A 20534-nucleotide genomic window follows, 5' to 3' on the forward strand; every position below is an offset into this window, starting at 1 on the left:
GCAGCGAGCTCGCCAATGGAGGGGCCCCCTACATCGCCGACCTTGGGCCGATCCACGCCACTTCCCCGCTGCCCCTGCGTCGCGGCTCCCCGCCGGGCTTTCCCGCCTTCGAATCACCCACCTGGAGCCACACCGTCGCTCCCTCCGCACTCCCCACCACCGACTCCGCGCTCGTCGGCACCCTCGCTACGATCCAGGCTGCAGTGACGGCCTCGCGGGAGCGCGAGCGCGCCGCCTCCCTCGCCCTGGAGCGTGAGCGTGCCCTGGGCGCCGCTCTAACCACCCAGATGGCCACCAAGCAGCGCCTCCTCGGCCGCCCGACACTCGCCGATGCGGAGCCCCCAGAGGACCCCCACGCCTTTGACCTCGACGCCGACCTCATCGCTGCTCTCCACGCTCAAGCCGCCGGACTGCACAACATCCGGGCCCTCGTGTCCGTGGTGTTGGATCCGGCGTCTTCCCACTACCCCCGTTGGCGAGGACAGGTCCTTCTCACGCTGCGGCGGTTCGTCCTTGACGATCACGTCCTCGTCGACCACGACGCTCCGTCGCCTCACTCCTGGTGCCTCATGGACAGCGTTGTCCTCTCGTGGCTTCACGGCACCATCACCGTTGAGCTACAGGACATCATCCGCGACCAGGCGGACACTGCGCGCCAGGCGTGGCTCGCTCTCGAGGACCAGTTCCTCGGGAATCGGGATGCACGGGCACTCCACCTTGACGCCCAGCTCCACCTGTTCTCTCAGGGGGACCTCTCCGTGGGAGAATACTGCCGCCAGATGAAGGGCCTGGCTGACTCTCTCCGCGATCTCGGCGAGCCAGTTGCCGATCGTACCTTGGTGCTGAACCTCCTGCGTGGCCTCAGCCCCCGCTACGGCCACCTGAAGGCTCTCATCAAGAGGAGTGTGCCCTTCCCCACCTTCCACGCCGTGAGGAATGAGCTTCTCCTCGATGAGCTCACCATGGCGAATGAGGCATCCACTCCTGCCTCGGCTCTCTACAGCGCTCCTACCAGCGGTCAGCCGCCTTCGGGGGGCCAGGCCACCCGTCCTCCGTCGACCGGGGCTCACACCCGCCCTCCACCCGCTGTCCCGGCGGCCCCTCGTCCGACTTCCACGACCGACGGAGGTCGTCGCTCCCGCAACGGCGGCCGTGGGGGTGGCGGATCCTCTCGTGGTGGTCCCTCCGGCCGGGCTGGCGGCCACGCGTGGCCGTCCTTCTACAACCCCTAGACCGGGACCATCGCCATGTGGCCGGGCCAGGCACCGATTGCCCGACCATACCCGCCGCTCTCGACGTTTCGGCGGTCCGCTCCGAGCCGTCTGTATACCACTCGGTCGCCATCCACCGCGACCTCGGGCACGTCCACCCGATGGTGACTCGGCGCGCCGCTGGTGTTCTCCGCCCCGTCGACCGGCTGATCCTGGCAGCTGCTACGTCCAGCACTCCACCCGACGCTTCCCCGGTGCCCTCCTCCGTTCGCACTGCCCTCGCCGACCCACATTGGCGTCGTGCTATGGAGGAGGAGTACGCGGCCCTCATGGACAACCACACCTGGGACCTGGTGCCGCGTCCACCAAGCACCAACGTGGTCACCGCCAAGTGGCTATTTCGCCACAAGCTGACCTCGGACGGCTCCCTCAACCGCTACAAGGCCCGTTGGGTCCTTCGGGGCTTCACCCAGCACCCCGGAGTGGACTACGACGAGACCTTCAGCCCCGTCGTCAAGTTCGCCACTGTTCGCGTCGTCCTCTCCCTCGCCCTCTCCCGCGACTGGGCGATCCATCAGCTCGATGTCAAGAATGCCTTCCTCCATGGCACTCTGACGGAGACTGTCTACTGCAGCCAACCCACCGGCTTCGTCGACGCTGACCGTCCGGATCTGGTTTGCCGGCTGAATCGGTCCCTGTACGGCCTCAAGCAGGCGCCACAGGCATGGTACAGTCACTTCGCCTCCTACCTGGCCTCCATCGGCTTCGTCGAGGCCAAGTCGGACACATCCCTATTCATCTACCGGCGCGGCGACGACACCGTCTACCTCCTGCTCTACGTCGACGACATTGTGCTCACGACATCCACCGCCGACCTTCTACACTGCACGATCGTCGCCCTTCAGCGGGAGTTCGCGATGAAGGACCTGGGGCCCCTACACCACTTCCTCGGCATCACCGCCGAGCGCCGGCCTCAGGGTCTCTTCCTCCACCAGCGCCAGTATGCCATCGACATCCTAGAGCGAGCTGGCATGTCTGACTGCAAGCCCTGCTCCACGCCTGTCGACACTCAGGCGAAGCTCTCTAAGGACGACGGGCCTCCGGTCGCCGACGCCACGTCATACCGGAGCCTCACCGGCGCGCTTCAGTACCTCACGTTCTCCAGGTCCGACATCGCTTACGTCGTCCAGCAGGTGTGCCTGCATATGCACACTCCGCGGGAGCCCCATCTCACTGCGCTCAAGCGGATTCTGCGCTACCTCCGCGGCTCCCTCGACTACGGCCTCCTACTCCGCCCATCCCCGACGTTGGAACTCGTGGTCTACACCAACGCTGACTGGGCTGGTTGTCCCAACACGCGCCGGTCCACCTCCGGTTACGCCGTGTTCCTGGGCGCCAACCTCGTCTCTTGGGCCGCCAAGCGGCAGCCCGTCGTTTCTCGCTCCAGCGCTGAGGCCGAGTACCGTGCCGTGGCCAACGGTGTGGCAGAGGCCTCCTGGCTGCACCAGCTCCTCCACGAGCTCCACAGTCCCCTCCAGCGCGCCACTCTCGTCTACTGCGACAACGTCAGTGCGGTCTACCTCTCCACCAACCCCGTGCAGCATCAGCGCACGAAGCACGTAGAGATCGACCTGCACTTCGTCCGCGAGCGTGTGGCTGCCGGTGACGTTCGGGTTCTCAGCGTCCCCACCACGCTGCAGTTCGCCGACATCTTCACCAAGGGGTTATCGTCGAGTGTATTTTTAGACTTTCGATCCAGTCTCAACATCTGTACAGGATAGAGTTGTGACTGCGGGGGGGTGTTAGACTACCCGTCTAGGGTTTGGGGTGTTCCCCTTGTAATTACCGTCTCACCCTCACTGTAATGGGCCTGGCCCATTTACTAAGTCTATTAATACTACTCCCAACCCTGTTTAGGGTCATGAGTTCACATTCCAACAGAGAAAGGCACAAACACAGCTAGAGAGAAAGACGCAAACGTGGAAATAAATAGGTGGAGGCACAAATAAATCCTCTGCCAAGATTCAAACTCGAAACTTCTGGCTTTTTTGATACCATGTTAGAGTGGACGCATTAACAAGTTCAACCCAAAAGCTTAAGCTTGGATTGGTCTTGATATCCCTGTTCAGCCACAAGTCAAGGCATTGGTTGCCATTTCAGTGATCTCCCATGTGGGAAACGGTAATGATACTCTCTTTTGGATTGATAGGTGGTTGAGCGGGAATTCCATCAAAGATTTAGCTCCAATGGGTATTCTCAAAGGTGGACAAGAAGTTAATCTCCACTAGAACTGTGGCCCAAGCCCTTATTAATGGTCAGTGGATCAGAGATATCAAGTTACCTCTCACTCTGGTTGGAATGCAACAATACCTTCTCCTTTGGGACTCTATTAGTGACGTTGTTTTGTCTCCAGAAACTGATCAACATGTTTGGAGGCATGAGTCATCTGGGCAGTTCACTTCTAAATCGTGTTACAATGTTTTTATTTTCTGGTTCCATCACCTTTAAGCCATGGAAGCGGTTATGGAAATCTTGCCCCCCCCCCAAATGCAAAACTTTCCTATGGCTGGCCATAAGAAATAGGTGTTGGACAGCTGACAGATTGCGTGGCATGGCCCACCCGGTTGTTTGCCCCCTTTGTGATCAAGAGCAGGAGACAATCCAACATCTCCTAACTACACGTGTTTTTGCACGTCAGTTCTGGCATGGCATTCTATCCCCTTTTAACCTAGGACACCTTATTCCTAGTCCTGTGGAGGCCTCCTTTGTGGAGTGGTGGGGAGGAGTGATCAATCAGATCCACAAAGACAAGAAGGGCTTCAACAGTGCTATCATCCTTGGGGCATGTGCCTTTGGATTCATAGGAACCGAGTGATCTTCCATGAGGAGTTCCCCTTCCATTGCGAAGGTGCTGAGATCCTTCCTTGATGAGCTCGCTTGTTGGGTTCTAGCTGGAGCCAAGCAGCTAGGGAGCATTGGTTTGGCTGACCGTGTTTCTGCTTTGTAGACATCGGGATCTGCGTGGCAGGTCTCCCTGTCCTGGTGTGTACTTTAGAAGTGTGTGTGTGTGTGTGTGTGTGTGTGTGTGTTTTTGGGTGTATGTTTGTGTTATGTACTTTTGCCCTTTGTGGGTGTTTTTCTTCTCTCTAATATATAAAGATGTGCAGTCCTCCTGCTCATTCGAGAAAAAAACTTAAGCTAATCGGAGAACGTAGTCAATCCACTTATACACTTTCAACAACTTCAACTGCCATTTTGAACAAGACCGCTGCTTGTGCAGGGATTTGAATAGGGAGACCAATACAAGGTTTTGAAGTGTCCGTTTTCATGAACCAGAGCCACCGTAAACGTAGAGCTTATGGGAGAAGGTAGTCAATCCACTTATACACTTTCAACACCCCCACTCACGTGCAGCCAGAGAGAAAGGCGCAAACGTTGAAATAAATAGGTGGAGGCACAAATAAATCCTTTGCCAAGATTCAAACTCGAAACTTCTGGCTTGATACCATGTTAGAGTGGACGCACTAACAAGTTCAACCCAAAATCTTAAGCCAATCGGAGAACGTAGTCAATCCACTTATACACTTTCAACAACTTTCAACTGCCAATTTGAACAAGGTTGCTGCTTGTGCAGGGATTTGAATAGGGAGACCAATCCAAGATTTCGAGGTGTTCGTTTTCATGAATCAGAGCCACCATAAACGTAGAGCCCACCCCATCCTTTACAAATCATGGATACCAAGACCACCATACTGGTACGGCCGTTACATCCTCTACCAAGATACCATACAGTTTGTTAGAGTATATTATGCATGTTAGAGTATATTAGGCAACTCATGATATGGTTGGTTTAGGATTGATTGTAATCCCGAGATAACCTTCCTTATATCTGGGATAACCTTTCTTATCTCTAGGATAGGCTTCTTGCCCTCCAAGTCATGTACTCCTATATATTCTGCCTAGAGGCTCAATGTAATATATCCCACACATTATATGCATTCTCTCCTTCCTTCATGGTGTCACGAGTTGAGGTTACACCATAGCCTCCCTTCCGCTATCGCGCCACCCCCGGGGAGATCAATCTCCGCCGGGGGCAGCACCCCCGTAGGATACGCCGTGGATCCATCTGATCTGTTGCGTTCGTCATCGCATCGTCAAGCACAACACATCGGGAACTCACCCTCCGCGTCATGGTGGACGTGGCCTTCTCCGCCGACCGAGTCCCGAGCTTCGCTGCGATCGCGCATCTCCCTCCACCCGCTATCAAGGTGACGGCTGTGAATTGGACTATAAAGGCTTGATGTATTGCATAGAGAAGGGGGTACATGAATATAGAGACTTAACCCTAATCCTAATGGGTCGGCAACCCAACAGTGGTGCCGGCCCAAACACACAGTCTAACATCCCCCCGCAGTCGCAACGAGGGCACCGCACAAGATGAGACTGGAGTAAAAGCCAAAGGTAGGAGCCGACAAGTTCAAATCCCCCCGCAGTCGCAGTGTCGTGAGGGTGCGAAAGTTGTGGTTGGAGTACAGACCGGTGTGGACTTCGAGAAGAGAATAGCCCCTGGATGCCGAGGTAGCCGAAGTCGAGGTGGCCGTGGTCGGGAGACACGCAGCAGTAGCCTGTTCTTCGGGAGGGGTCCACGTTCGAGCGTCATTGGTTGGCAGGGCGACACAACAAAAGAGCATCATCAGGCCGACCTTCTTGCTTCTTCGATCGTCCGGACGTCGAGGAGCCCCGCTAGGGAGGCCGGCGGCAGCGTACACGTCTGGCCAATCATGGTGGTCGCGCCCGCGACAGAATAGAAGGGGTAACGGCGGATCCGATCGAGAAGGCTAAGGTAGTGACGGATCCAGCCAGGAAGACGGCGATCCGGCCAAAGTTACGGCAGATCAAGACGAGATGGTCGCAGCAATAGTGAATCCGACCGAGAAGGCCGCGGCAGCGACGGATCCAACGAAGGCGATGAAGGGGAAGGCAACGGGCCGGTCCAACCGGGCAAGGGCCTATGCCGAACCTGGCAAGAGGTGTCGACGGCAGCGACGAAAGAAGCTCGATAAGTTGGCGCTGCTGGGTGTCAGCGCGAACAATTAAGAGGTGGTTTGCGCGATGATGAGGGGCTGCACGGGCAAAGATGTCGGCGCAGGGGGTGGGCTGCACTGGGCCCGATGGCGGTGGATCAGGCGGCCGACGAAGCTGGGGGAAGGGAGCTCACGTGTAGAGGAGCATCGGCTCCAGGAGAGGCTCCTGCGCCATGGATCCAAGGGGGCAGCACCATGGGGAGCTAGGCCGTCCAAAAGGAGCAGGCCACGACCGAGCCTGGGACGAGCCAAGCGCTGCGTACAGACGTGGTTGAAGAGGGGCGCCGAGCAGGGCTAGGAGAAGTCGTGGAGGGGAGGGGCTGGCGGCAGTTGGCCGGTGGCCAGAGGTGGGGAGCCGTTGCCGCCGCGAGGCGCGCCCCGGACAGCCACCTGGAGGAGCACGTGCGAGCGAGGGCCACTGTCGACACGAGCCACAGTGCGCGCGGGCGCCGCCTCCGCGAGCAGCCACGCGTGCGGGCGCAGTGCACCTCCGCTCAGGCATGCAGGGGCATCCCCCGGCGACCGGGATGGGAGACAGGGGGCCTCGACCATGGGGCTAAAGGAGGCGCCGAGTGGAACTCCCTGCGTCTGGGAAGAAGGTCGAGCGGCACCGAGGAAAGAGCTGGAGGAGGCGCTGGTGAAGACCTGGGCGCGGTAGTTGGCGCTGGGGAACGGTGGCCGAGCGCATCAGGCCGAGCCACCAGGGAGTCCGGCGTCTAGGAGCTTGCCCTGCTGCTACCGGAGTTGAGGCCGACGACCTTGGGCTTTGGCATGGCCGAGAAGGGCGATGGTGGCCTGGAGCTGAGGAGGGGGGGAAAGAGGAGCGGGAGGAGCATCGGAAGGGAGCCGCCGCCCCGGGAGGGAAGACAAACCTCCAGGGGACGGTGGAGTGGAAGCAGCAAGGCCAGCGGCTGGGAGTTGGGATGAGCCGGTGGCTGTAGGAGGGAAGGGTGGGAAACCCTAGCTTTGATACCAAATTGGACTGCAAAGTCTTGATGTGTTACATAGAGAAGGGGGTACATGTATATAGAAACTTAACCCTAACCCTAATGGGTCGGCAGCCCATCAGTAGTGCCGGCCCACACACACATAGTCTAACATTGTGGACAGACTGCTGCGACGTAGCTCCTTCCGCATGCCGTCGTGGTAACGGCTACGTGTGGGCTGCTCGCACTTGGATCCACTAGCACCTCTTCACGTCGACCCTGTGCATCGCCCGACAGATGGCCCTTCGCGCCGTCGCTCGGGTTTGGTGGCCACGAGCCACGGGTGCCCTCCGCGCTGCCCGGATCTGGTGGTCGCGGCCCCCTAAACCTAGGACGTGTCGGCCTTCACCAGATCTGTCGCTGCTACGTCTTTTTTGTTTTCCCGGTCAGTGCTCGGGTTTGTATCTCCATCACCCACAGCCAATCGACTCACGCGTCCTCGACATCGGCTTCAACAACATCGACTTCATCTTCTTCGACGGTGCAACTGGCGTGGGCGGTGTAACTGGAACGCCCGCCTGTGTTGCGTCTCTTCATCTGCACGTCCATGTATGCCGACTTGTCGCCACCACCGATCGGGAGGCTCCATCACCATCGTCGTCTCCGACTCGCACGCTGTCGGCCTGATCAACCGATCGCGGGCGAACCATTCTCCCGAGACGTTTGTCATCCATCGTGCAATGCTTCGCCAAACAAGAGGGTCGTTGTTGCGTCGCCTCCTCAGGCAGCAACATCACCGTATGTCATCGACCAACGTTGTTGCATCTACATCGTTGTCGACTTCGTCGGTGCGCGTCTCTCGCACGGTTTGAGCAAGCTGTTCGACACATGCGAGCTGCGCCGGCACACCCGTCGTTCTGCGCTGCGGGTCCTCCTGCATGCTGCGTCAACACCTTGCACTGGTCACCGTCGTCGGTCTGCACCGCATTTGTCATCGAGTTCTTCGCTGACAAACACAACCATCGCGCTCCACTGGTGCCATTGAGGCTCGTTTCCTATGCGTCGTGGCTCTCACCGCCACGACTCCAGGAACCTCAATGTGTCGCCACGCCTACCTCTTCGCTTCGTCCAGCACAACCTCGTCACCAGCATCATCGTCTCGTCCTCGACTACTTCGCCTGCTCCGCTCTGACAACCGTGCGTTGCGCCGACACTCCCACAATGCTGCACCACAACCGTCGTGGAGGCCTTCTCTGCTAGTCCCTTGAGATGCTGGCACGTATGGTTGGGGCCCTCTACTTAGTACATCCGGTACTAGCACCACCGGCATGTGCATTCATCCACGACGCGTTTCTAGGCTTGGCAAAACTGGAACACGCATCGTCTATGGCTGCTTGACGCGTCGTCCCTCGCATCAACACCCTCATCTGCCTCGACGCATCGGGCCTTCGTCTATGGTTGCTTCTCAGTGCCACCATCACCACGACGCCCCCTGGCGCGCTGCGGGCCTTCCTGTGTGCCGCACCAGCGCCCGCGACTTGTGCGGCTTGTCTTCTCCGACATCCTTGACAGCTTCCTTGATCATGGCTACCCTACGCACAGCACCTCAACGACGGCTCGACGCCCTTGCACTCGGCTACCTCGACATTATCGGCACAAAGGGCTATCATCTACATGGGCTACTCTAGTCACAGCATTCGCATCGGCGTTCCGACTGTGGAGGGATATCTCCATTATTCTCTAGTTTGTCCGTTCGTGTTGCTAACGCTACGACTGTGGGGAAATGTTAGAGTATATTAGGCAACTCCTGATATGGTTGGTTTAGGATTGATTGCAATCCCGAGATAACCTTCCTTATATCTGGGATAACCTTTCTTATCTCTAGGATAGGCTTCTTGCCCTCCAAGTCATGTACTCCTATATATTCTCCCTAGAAGCTCAATGTAATATATCCAACACATTATACACATTCTCTCCTTTCTTCACAATTGCCTCCATTTGCTTTATCTTGCCCTTTACAGAGAAAACCCCACCTTCTTTTGTTAATTGCTTTAATAACCCCTTTGGGCAAATCAAGAGCAAGGATCAGATGTATAGGTGTTGCTGAAAGAAACTTAACTAACACCAGTCGACCTGCTTTGTTCAAGAGAGGGGTCTTCCACCAGGCAATTTGATTGCAACCTTATCAACAAGGTTTTAAAGTTGTCCGACTAATCGCGATTAGTCGCGATTAGTCATCCTTATCGCTAGAGGGAGCTCAATTAGGGTCTCTGACTCGACTAGAGCGACTAGGAAGCGATTAGTCGTCCTAGTCGCCGACTAACCACGATTAGTCGTCCGACTAGGTATAGTGGTCGACTAGTTTTGTCTGTTTTGGGCCACTAATCCGGTCTCTGTTACATGGGCCGGTCCACCATCTATACAACACAAATAATGTTTTGCCCTACTTGTACCAATACGGTACACGTAGTGCACAATAGCGCGTGCACCCTTCTCCAGCGCCGCCGCCCTCCTCTCTTGTCCCCCTGCTGTGCTTCAGCGGCCCTCTGCTCGAGCGTCAGCTGCGCATCACGCGGCAGCTGTAGTCTGTAGAGGCCCCCCCCTCCAGCGTTGTTTTGCAAAATATAAATAGCATATAGTATATGTATGTATGCAACACTATCTCTACTCTTCAAAACTTCCTCCACGATTTTATCAGACCCATTAGTTTCTGCCTTCCGCAGCTATCCTCCCGACCCACTAGGCCACTACGGCAATGCCCCTAGGACATCTCTTGATCTCGCATACCTAGTCAAGAAATCTTGGGTCCTCCACTGAATCAGTGTACTGTTGTCCTGCTACAGCTAGTGTACTATTGTATTGCAGTCCTACTACAACTTTATATATTGATATATATATATATATATATATATATATATATATATATATATATATATATATATACATATGGTCTTGTTATAGGTGGACGACTATAGGACGACTAGGAGTCGACTAGACTCGACTAATCGAGCAAATCGACGACTAATCACGATTAGTCACCTTATCGGTGCTCAGGCGACTAGAGTCGACTAGCCGACTTTAAAACCTTGCTTATCAATCAAAGGTAACAAGTCGGCTTTAGTTGGTTTAGCAAGTGTAAGGGGTATTCCAAGGTAGGAGCACGGGAAGCTGCCTACCGAGCGAGAGAAGATGTCTCCAGTGCGACTAATATCTTCCTCAGAGCATTGGATGGGAATGACAGAGCTTTTCACCAAGTTGGTTTTGAGTCCAGAAACAACTCTGAAGCATTGCAGAAGATAAGGCGCTGGACCACCGCCTAGACGCCTAGGTGACGCTTAAGGCGAGCAAGGCGACGCTTTATCAACCTGAGAATCAGCAAAACAACCCCAGGAGGAGGAAGAAAAAGAAAAAGAAAAAGAAAAAAGGAGAAGGGGTAGGAAGCTCAGCCCACCAGCCAGCCCATATAGTCCTTCCTCTGGCAACCCTAGGTTGCCTATCTCCCCCACCATTCAGTTGTTGCTGCCCTCGATTGAGCCGTCATCGCCTCAGATTCACCGCCGCCGACGACGATTTGGACGTTGCCGCCAACGATTCAGATGTTGCCACCCTAGATTTGGCCTCCGATTCAGCCTCCGCCGCCCTGGATTTGGCCTCCACCGCTCCCGATTCGGCACTGCCACCCCGAAACGGCGCCGCCCCTTCCCGTTCCCCTCTGCCCTATGCCCTCTTGCTGATTCTTACCTAGGCAACGGGGACGCATTGGATCTTTCGAGCGCCTGAACGCCTAGGCGACGCCTTTAAAACAAGGAGAAGATTTCTTACAACAGATAAATCCAGGGGCTCAGGTCGACCAGCAATCGGCAGCAGCAAATTATCACCAGAAGCCACTTAATCAAGGAGTTCATCACATCCATTACTAGAATAAAGAGCATGGGAGAGGGGGTCACCTTGTCTAAGGCCGCGATGGTGTTGGATGAGGCGTCCAGGGCTGCCATTTACAAGCATTTGGGTGGTGAAAGTGGACAATAGCAAGCACATGAGGTTGCACCACCTTGCTCTCTCTCTCTCTCTCCCTTCCTCTCTCCCATGCGAAAGGGCCTCTAGCTGAGTTGGTTAGGTGGTCTGAATAGCACTCCTCAGGTTCTGGGTTCGACTCCCCGTGGGAGCGAATTTTAGACTGTGGTTAAAAAAATCCCATCGTCCGTCCCATGCCAAAGCACAGGTCTAAGCTTGGCCCCAGTCGCGGTCGTTCTCACATGGGCTTCAATGCTACTGTGTATGGGTGGGGCAGGGGTTCGAGGGTTTTGTCAACCTGTGTAAGGTCTTCTCAAATACAATACTCGGGGACTATCTTACCCCCTGCAGGTCGAGTTTGGTGTTGTTCTGTTTTGATTTGATTTAATAAAGTTTTCTGTTGTAAGGGAAGCCCCTATAGTTTTATGGTAAAAAAAAGCATTGTATCAAGGTCTAGTGTTGAGGCTGAGCATCGCGCGGTTTCTAATGGAGTCGCTGAAGCCGCTTGGTTGCACCAACTCCTAGAGCTTCAAGCCCCACTTCGTCGCACCACACTGGTATATTGCGACAATATCAGTGTGGTCTACATATCCAACCCGGTGCAGCATCAGCGAGCCAAACACATTGAGATTGACATTCACTTCATTTGAGAGCGAGTCGCTGTTGGTAATCTTCGTGTAGTTCATGTCCCGACGTCGTCTTAGTATGCAGACATATTCACTAAAGGACTATCATCTTCAGTCTTCACTGAGTTTAGGTCCAATCTATGTTGGAACCGGGCCACCGACACAAGGCGTGCCCGTCGGGTCGCCCGCACACACGGTGCGCCCACACAGGTTGTTGGGACGCGACACACGCGCCCGAATGCATAGCAGCGGACTTTAGGTCTCTTGGGCCAACACTCCCCCCAAAAAGCTAGCCCATTAGGCGTTTGCACCATCAACCATATAAATCATGCTTGCCCACTGTCACCACACAATGTAGGACTATTTCCCAACAATCTCCCCCTCACATTGTGAGCCGAGATTTGTCTGAGAATGCACTAGACCAACCTGGGTCAACCTGGCTCCGATACCAATTGTTGGAACGGACTGCCGACACAAGGCGTGCCCGTTGGGTCGCCCGCACACAGGACGCGCCCACCCAGGCCATCGGGCCGCGACACACGCACCCGAACGCATAGCAGTGGGCTTTAGGTCTCTTGGGCCAACACTGCCCCCAAAAAGCTAGCCCATTAGGAGGTTGCACCCTCAACCATATAAACCATGCTTACCCACTCTCACCACAAAATGTGGGACTATTCCTAAAAATCTAAACATGCGGAGTGGCTGATGATCAGACTGCAGGGACGTGTTAGATTGTACCGGTCATGCCTGCCATATGTGTTACATTGGGTTCATCGAGCCTGTCATATATGTTGATCAGGCTCGCCATATGTGCCTTGGCGTTTATGGTAGTTGATCATAGATTCGGCAAGGATCTCCATTGATTAGACGGCACTTGCCTATATATTGTATACTCCTTGTACCTCTATAATCATCTACTATTCCTCAAGCCATATCTCCTTTCATAGATGAAAATTGCCAACAAAATGATTGCACATTGAGCAAACTATAACATGACATATCTAGGAATACCAAGGAGTAGCGCTAAATTAGTGCATAATACAACACAAATAGATAATTAGTAGTAAAAACTTACGAGAAGGGCAACATGTTCCGAACTTTTGGAGCATTGGGCATATCCATAAATAGAGAATTTGCGAAGAACGATATCCGCCGCCTAGCATCAAGATTAATAGGAACATCCATAGCAGACTCTTTCACAGTTAACAGAAGATGAAGCCTCTTTATCTGAAACAAGCATAAAAGTTCATGTCATTGCAGCAACAGAAAGAAAATACATAAGCACCATAACAGAATCCCCTATATATAAAGGATGGAGATGAAAATCAGACCTTTTCAGTCCATGCATTTGATTCCACCACAGGAAACTTAATAGCTTTAGCAAACAACTGGTCTTGCTGATCTAGCGGTGTAATTCCTTCATGTTTTCTACTATTGGCACCATGTAAAGAATCCAACCTGGCAGAAGAATAAAAATATATAACACAAGCTACCACAACATTTCAGTAGACTAGACAATCAGTCCCATAATCACTCAATATCATCGCAAAAAGTAACTAGATAAATCACCAAATTGTATGTACAAACAAAATTGAACTCCAGCTTCAGTTTTTGTTACTAACAAACAAAAAGAAATAACACGGTAGCTATGACAGAGAATGCACGCAGATCTGCATAAGTGGCATGCTATGCATGTTAATATCCGAAGAAGAATATCAAGTAATGTAACAGAAGGAAACCAAGCTACTCACGTCTCGAGCAGGTCCTGTTCCTCCATTATATCCCTCGTGACCACCTCGAGCATATCTTGGAACAAAATAACTACCTGACCCAAGTCTTCCTCCTTGTTTTTTTGCTGCACTCAAGAAATAGATACAGTTAGAAGGTATCCACCATGAACATGACCTAAAACAACAATGATAAGATTTATACCAGTAACTCAAGTAATTCAACAAACTTCTTGCTCAGTGCAGGAAGGTTCTTCATATTGAGACCCGTTATCAGAGTTTCCTCTTCTATATGCTTATCAACAACTGTGAAAATCTGTACTAGGACACTGAAATAGGCATCACATGGTTATTCGGAAAGAAAATCAACGAGGCTTAAAGGAACTTCAGTCAAACAGATGTTACACACCAAGGTTAAATATACAAAAAGAAAATCCTAGAAAGCCCCCACCCCCCTTCCATCCCTTGTGATAATCACACCCTCCAATTCATATTAAACAACTCTTTCCAGTTTCAGCATCTTGAAACTATTACCCATTCAAAATGGCTGATATCATATGAGAATAAAGTATGTGGAAGCTTCAAGGAACCACCTCACTAATATGGAGGGTAAGTTCAATAGAGTAACTCCACAAATTCATTAAAAGCTGCATGCATGACAGTTGAAGACTCAAGGCCAGAGTTTCAGTTTATCATATCTTCATTCTTTCACACTAAATGCATCACTTATATTTGAGCCCTTGATTTGGGATGGTGTGTTCAGAGCAGAATTGGTATTATTTTAGTTTTAGCCCTGGCCTAGCAAGTACCAACAATGGGTACCATATTTCCCTAATAAATAATAATCTTGGTAAGAGAAGACATACTCTTTCTCCCGCTGACCAAATACTAAGGTATTGATGATGTTCTTGAATGAAGCATAGCATTCTCTGATAGCAAAGGAAAAGTATGGATCTGACTTTATCCTCTTCGTCAGATCACGGTCTTTTCCACCACTGTCTGCTGCCATATCCAGTGCTATTGGGATCTACAATTCAGCAGATAAACAATAAACTGCTGAATCGACAAATATAGTGAGTAGAGAAATTACAGAAAGAGCAAGATCAACCTTGCTAGCAAGTAGGAAAGGCGGCCATTGGAATATATCAAGTTCACGGTCTTTACAGTCTGGAACCAGTAGCAGATCCTTCTCCCTATTGTCTATGAGATCCTCTTCGCGGAAACTTGTAATAATGGCGTTCCACATTTGAGCAAACCTTGCAGCTCTTTTCTCTCTCTCACTTTCGTCACCAGAAGCCTAAAAACCAAGACTTTGTAAGATCACATAGGTAAACAGCCAATGGTCTACTCATAATGCACAGTCTTACAATAGAAACAAATACCTTGGGTCTACTCGAAAAAGCAGCACGAAGACCTTTACTCTTATTTGCATCAGAAGGAATCAAGCGTTCATTGAAGGCCTCAGGCAAAGATTCAAAGCGAGATCTCAACATTCCTAATGTACGTATCTGATATAATGGAACCAGAAAAGGAGTCTAGTGTGAGTCTCATGAAAAAAGGAAAGGGCAAACCCAGTGCCGGAGGCTCCCACAAGAGCAGGGTCTGGGAAAGGGATAAACTGAAGAAGCCTTCCCCCCGCAAATACCAAATGTAAGTCTCATCAATCATGATAAATTATGATCCACAATACTAGAGAAATTTTAATAAAGTAAAGATGCATAATAAAACAAGCAGAATTGGGTAAAGAAAATGGTAAAAAAAAAATAACAGCATTCTTATTTATGCTACCAATATGGAAAACTAGAAACGGTTGCTTAAAAATAGGGAGCGGACACAATCCTAGGACTAATTTTCTAATTGCTACTAGATGCAATGCTTTTTGTTGGACAAGGAACTGCTTCGAAGGCCAAAGAAAAGTGCATTAAAAATACACAAGATACTAAAATAATTACCAACCTCACCAAGACGACGATAAGCCCCGTAGATGCCACCAATCAGAGTAGAGAACAGTGCATACCAAATTTGGGTGTCCATGAAATATACCTGTATTGTAACTAATTAAACTCAAAGTAATAGAAAGACTTCCTACTTAGGAGCAACAAGAGGAATCAAGACATACCAGGATTATTGGAGCCCAGAGTGATATAACAACACCAATATTGTTAGTTCCTGCAAATTGAACCTCGATAAGAAGCCAAAAAAGTTATAAAAAATGTAAATTAGGGATCTCATGACAAATACCATGAGGGAAAAACTCGTGCCACTGGAATGTCCTGATAGGTTCTCTCATTATATCTTTGGTTGGCTGTACCAGAGGTTTGATCTGCAACAGGGCAGTAAGACAAGATGAATAACGCCAACACTCTCACGGTGCAACTGGTCAGCCGGACACGCCAAAGAAGCGGTCTGCTGAGCCAGCCCGGGTTCGAGTCACGGCACCAACTTAAGAAAAAAAAGTCAGGGGGTGTCTCTCCCCCTGGTCAAGAAAAAAAAACAAGATGAATAACAAGCTATTGTAGACAGCTTAGAAGGTTTAGTTCTATCCCAGACAAATGGACAATAGACCTCCAATCGTTCCGCATGGCAATCGCTTTTTTCAAATGTAAAAACTATGTGTTCATTCTTATTTATGTGTCTAACATTCGATGCATCTAGATAAGATGGCCGCCCTTCCGTCTCCTGCCCTTCGGTCTTCCCTCCGTCTTCCGCCCCTGTCCCTTCCCTTCCCGGCGCCAACCCCTCCACCAGCCTCACGCCAGCAACCACCCCGAAACCGACGGCCACCCCGTCGTCTTCCACCCCTCTGGCGTCGGGACCCGCTGCTCCTTGCAACCCAACTTCCCATGCGGAACGTTCTAGGTCCCAGAGATGGTCTGATTCGAGCCCTTCCTCCTCGGACGGCGGTGCCGATCCGCCCCATCGCTCCTATAAAGAGGCAGTTCTCTCCAGTTCGAAGCAAGCTTCCCTGCCTTCTCCCTCAGCCCAAGCTCCATCAACAGACTCTACAAGGAAAGTGGTTACTTCTGTAAGTAGAGGGACTCTAACTCTCATCAAGAGGATGACACTATGAGTTGGGGCAATTTTTCTGTTTATTTCCTCAAACACTACACAATGTCATACTCATCTAAGGGTTGGAGACACATATTTACAGCCCTAGAGGCTGCACTACCACACCTTCTCACACACACTACACAACAGGATTGTCCTCTAGATGCTAAAGAGACTACAGAGGACAGTCAAAAAGCGATTGTTGTCCTTTAGATGCTAAAGAGACTACAGAGGACAGTCAAAAGCGACTGTTGTTCTCTAGATGCTCAAGACTTATTCCATCATTTTTCCCCTAAGTCTTGGGCATCGTCTTGTGGGAAAGTTGGGCCATCCCGGACCTGGAGCAAAGCTCAAGAAACTTGATCTTCCCAAGGGGCTTGGTGAGCAGGTCTACAAGCTGATCCTTGGTGCTGATATAGCGCGCCTTGATGCTCCCTTCTGCCAAGCAGTCTCGGATGAAGTGGTATCTCAGCCGGATGTGCTTGCTCCGTTCATGGAACACGGGGTTCTTGGCCAATGCCAGAGCGGACTGATTGTCCACCCTGAGTTCCACTGCTCCAGTGTCTCTCCCGAGGAGATCACCGAGCAGTCGAGCCAGCCAGAGCGCCTGAGTCGAAGCAGTGGACGCCGCTATGTACTCGGCCTCGCAGCTGGACATGGCCACCACCTGCTGCTTGACCGACTGCCAGCTAATGAGGCACTTGCCAAGGAAGAAGAGGATCCCGCTTGTGCTCTTGCTAGTGTCGATGTCACCGGCGTGGTCGTTGTCGCTGTACCCGACAAGGTGTGCCTCCCTAGGGCACCTCGGGTAGTAGATACCGTGGTCGAGAGTCCCCGCAACATAGCGGATGATCCTCTTCACAGTCTGCTCATGCTCCATCGTCGGTCGCTGCAAGAACCGACTAACGTAGCCGACGGAGTATGCCAAGTCAGGTCGTGTGTGGACGAGGTAGCGAAGGCTCCCCACAAGACGTCGGTACTGTGTAGCATCCACCTCCTCCGTCGTGCTGTCGCGACTCAGCTTCAGCCTCTCCTCCATCGAAGTGAGAGCTGGGTTGCAGTCGGTGAGCCCAGCCAGCTCAACAATGCGCTTGGCGTAGACGGTCTGGCGAAGTGTGATCCCGGAGTCTCCCTGGTGCACCTCAATCCCCAGGTAGGAGAGATGCCCCAGCTCACTCATTTGGAAGGTGGCCTTCATCTCTTCCTTGAACGCTGCCACCTCTGCATCCTTGGCGCCGGTGATCACCAAGTCGTCGACGTAGACACCCACCAGTAGGGCACATCCTCCATTGCCCCGCCGATAGATGGTCGCCTCGTGCGGGCTTGGCGTGAAACCCATTCCTTTGAACGTGGAATCCAGCTTGGCATTCCACGCCCTCGGTGCCTGTCGCAGGCCATAGAGAGCCTTGCACAGGCGCAACACCTTGCCCTCCTTGCCAGGGATCACAAAACCTGGCGGCTGGTGTACGTAGACCTCCTCCTTTTAAGTCGCCGTTAAGAAACGCCGACTTGACGTCCATGTGATGAACGTGCTAGCCCTGCTGAGCTGATAGCGCAAGGAGGAGTCGCACGGATTCCATCGTGCCACGGGGGCAAAAGCAACGTCGAAGTCGATCCCCTCCTGCTGTAGGAAACCGCGTGCCACCAAGCGAGCCTTATGCTTGACGATGGCGTCGGCTTCATCTCTCTTCAGTTTGAACACCCATTTAAGGGTGATCGCGCGATGACCATGAGGGAGATCAGCGAGCTCCCAGGTGCGGTGCGGTTCGTCTCAACCGCGTCCATCTCCGACTGCATCGTGGCACGCCAAGCCGCATGTTTCTCGGCCTCCGCGAAAGACCGAGGCTCACCATCGTCGCATGCAAGATGCAACTCTCCTGCCAGAATGCGAGACGTCGGGCCTGGCACCGACGGGTCGACGAGAAGGCCCTCCACCCTTTGATACCGCAACGGCTCGCCGTCGTAGCACGCGTCGACGTGCTCCTCGTCGTGGGAGAGCGGGGTCACGAGCTCCACTGGGTCATGCTTGACACGAGCTGGTGTCGGAGAGGACGTTCCCGGAGAGGGTACCGTCGGTGCTGGAGTACGTGGTGGCGAAGAGCTCGCTGTAGCCGGAGTGCGTGGTGGTGAAGAGCTCGTTGTAGCCGGAGCTAGAGAGTTTGGCGCTGGAGTCGGTGGAGACTTGGGGGCTAGGGTAGACCTGCTCGGAGAAGAGTTGCCTACTCCCCCAGCTCCCTCAAAGTGGACGTACTCGATGGTGAAATCGTATGTCGGAGTCATGCCGTCGTCAACCGCCTTGTCCCACGCCCATCCTCGCCCTTCGTCGAACACTACGTCGCGCGCCGCGCGCACACGCTGTGTTCCTGGGTCAAGGATGCGGTAGGCCTTCGAGCCCTCCGCGTAGCCAATGAACACCCCCGGGGTGCTGCTATCGTCGAGCTTGCTGATGTGGCCAAGCTCCTTGGTGAACGCGAGGCAGCCGAAGACCCGTAGGTGAGAGACCGCCGGCTTGCGCCCATGCCAAGCCTCGTACAGTGTCATCCCGTTAAGAGCCTTGGTGGGCGAGCGGTTGAGGATGTAAACCGCTGTCACCACCGCCTCTCCCCAGAAGACAGTCGGCATTCCCCTCTGTTTAAGGAGAGCCCGAGCCATCCCCACAACCATCTGGTTGCGTCGCTCGACGACGCCGTTCTGTTGCGGGCTGTACGGCGCGGAGTAGTGGCGCTGAACGCCCTCATCCACGCAGTACGACGCAAACTCAGCCGTCGTGAATTCGCCGTCGTTGTCGGTGCGCAGCACGCGCAGCTTGCGGCCACACTCCGCCTCCGCAGCGACCTGCACACGCTTGATGGCGTTCGCAGCTTCTCCCTTGCTACCAAGGATCATCACCCGCATGTAGCGGGAGAGATCGTCGACGAGCAGCAAGAAGTAGTGTCGTCCTCCTGGTGTGGCTGGTGTCACCGGGCCACACAAGTCCCCATGCACGAGCTCGAGCCTCTCCTTGGCTCGGAAGCTCGACTGCTGGGGAAAGGGGAGTCGTCTCTGCTTTGTCAACACGCAGACATCGCAGAATTGCTCCACATGGTTAAGGCATGGTAGGCCTCGTACCATCTCCTTGGCACTGAGCCACTTCAGGGCCTCGAAGTTAAGGTGTCCGAAGCGCTCGTGCCACTGCCATGCCCCGTCGTCTCGACGAGCAGCAAGGTTGTGCCACCTTCACATTGAGGATGTATAGCCGATTTGGATTCCTGCGTACCTTGGCAAGAAGGCGACGAGAGGGGTCCCAGATCCTCATGACTCCGTGCTCGACCTCCACGCGCGAACCGTTCTCATCCAGCTGTCCCAAGCTGATGATAGAGTTCCTCAACGCGGGGATGTAGTAGACTCCGGTGAGCAGCCTGTGCTCACCAGACGTGGCGGTGAAGACGACTGAGCCGGCGCCCTTGATCTCTACGCCGGAGGCGTCCCCAAACTTGACAGAGCCTCGGACGCTAGAGTCAAGCTCGGTGAAGAACTCCCGTTGGCCGGTCATGTGATGAGTGGCGCTGGTGTCGAGGCACCATCCTTCGATCATGTTTTTGCTGGAGTCGTCGCCGAGGAAAGTGCGTGCTTTCGACTCATCAAGGTGGAGGAGTGCCGCTGCAGCCGGTGCCGCTGGAGATAGCTCGATGCTTGCATAGTTGCATGTGCTAGGAGCAGAGCCTCCTCCTCCGCCTCCGCCTGTGTGACATTGGCCTGGCCACGTCGTGGATGTCGACAGTCCCTGGCCCAGTGGCCAAGCTTGCCGCAGTTGTGACAGCCGTAGTCTCGTGCCGGCTTTTTGTTGCCGACAGCGCCGCCTTGGGCACCTCCACGGGCACCACCCTCAGCATGTCCCCGCGCCCCAGCCTGGGCGCCT

At 53.5% G+C, this 20534-nt stretch overlaps 1 protein-coding gene across 1 annotated transcript in view; it reads right to left on the reverse strand.

Moving 5' to 3' along the window:
- The window catches only part of LOC103626482 (callose synthase 3), a 71729-nt gene that overhangs the window by 33064 nt on the left and 18131 nt on the right, over positions 1-20534 (reverse strand). Inside the window, exons 18-27 of the mRNA XM_008646894.3 lie at positions 15830-15911; positions 15708-15757; positions 15545-15631; positions 14971-15096; positions 14697-14885; positions 14455-14615; positions 13794-13917; positions 13613-13716; positions 13193-13319; positions 12937-13088 (exon numbers count right to left, since the gene is read on the reverse strand). Coding sequence (XP_008645116.1) covers positions 12937-13088; positions 13193-13319; positions 13613-13716; positions 13794-13917; positions 14455-14615; positions 14697-14885; positions 14971-15096; positions 15545-15631; positions 15708-15757; positions 15830-15911 — 1202 coding nt within the window. The remainder of the gene's footprint in view (positions 1-12936; positions 13089-13192; positions 13320-13612; positions 13717-13793; positions 13918-14454; positions 14616-14696; positions 14886-14970; positions 15097-15544; positions 15632-15707; positions 15758-15829; positions 15912-20534) is intronic.

This window comes from Zea mays, chromosome 5, assembly GCF_902167145.1.
Source record: "Zea mays cultivar B73 chromosome 5, Zm-B73-REFERENCE-NAM-5.0, whole genome shotgun sequence".
Lineage (NCBI taxonomy): Eukaryota > Viridiplantae > Streptophyta > Magnoliopsida > Poales > Poaceae > Zea > Zea mays.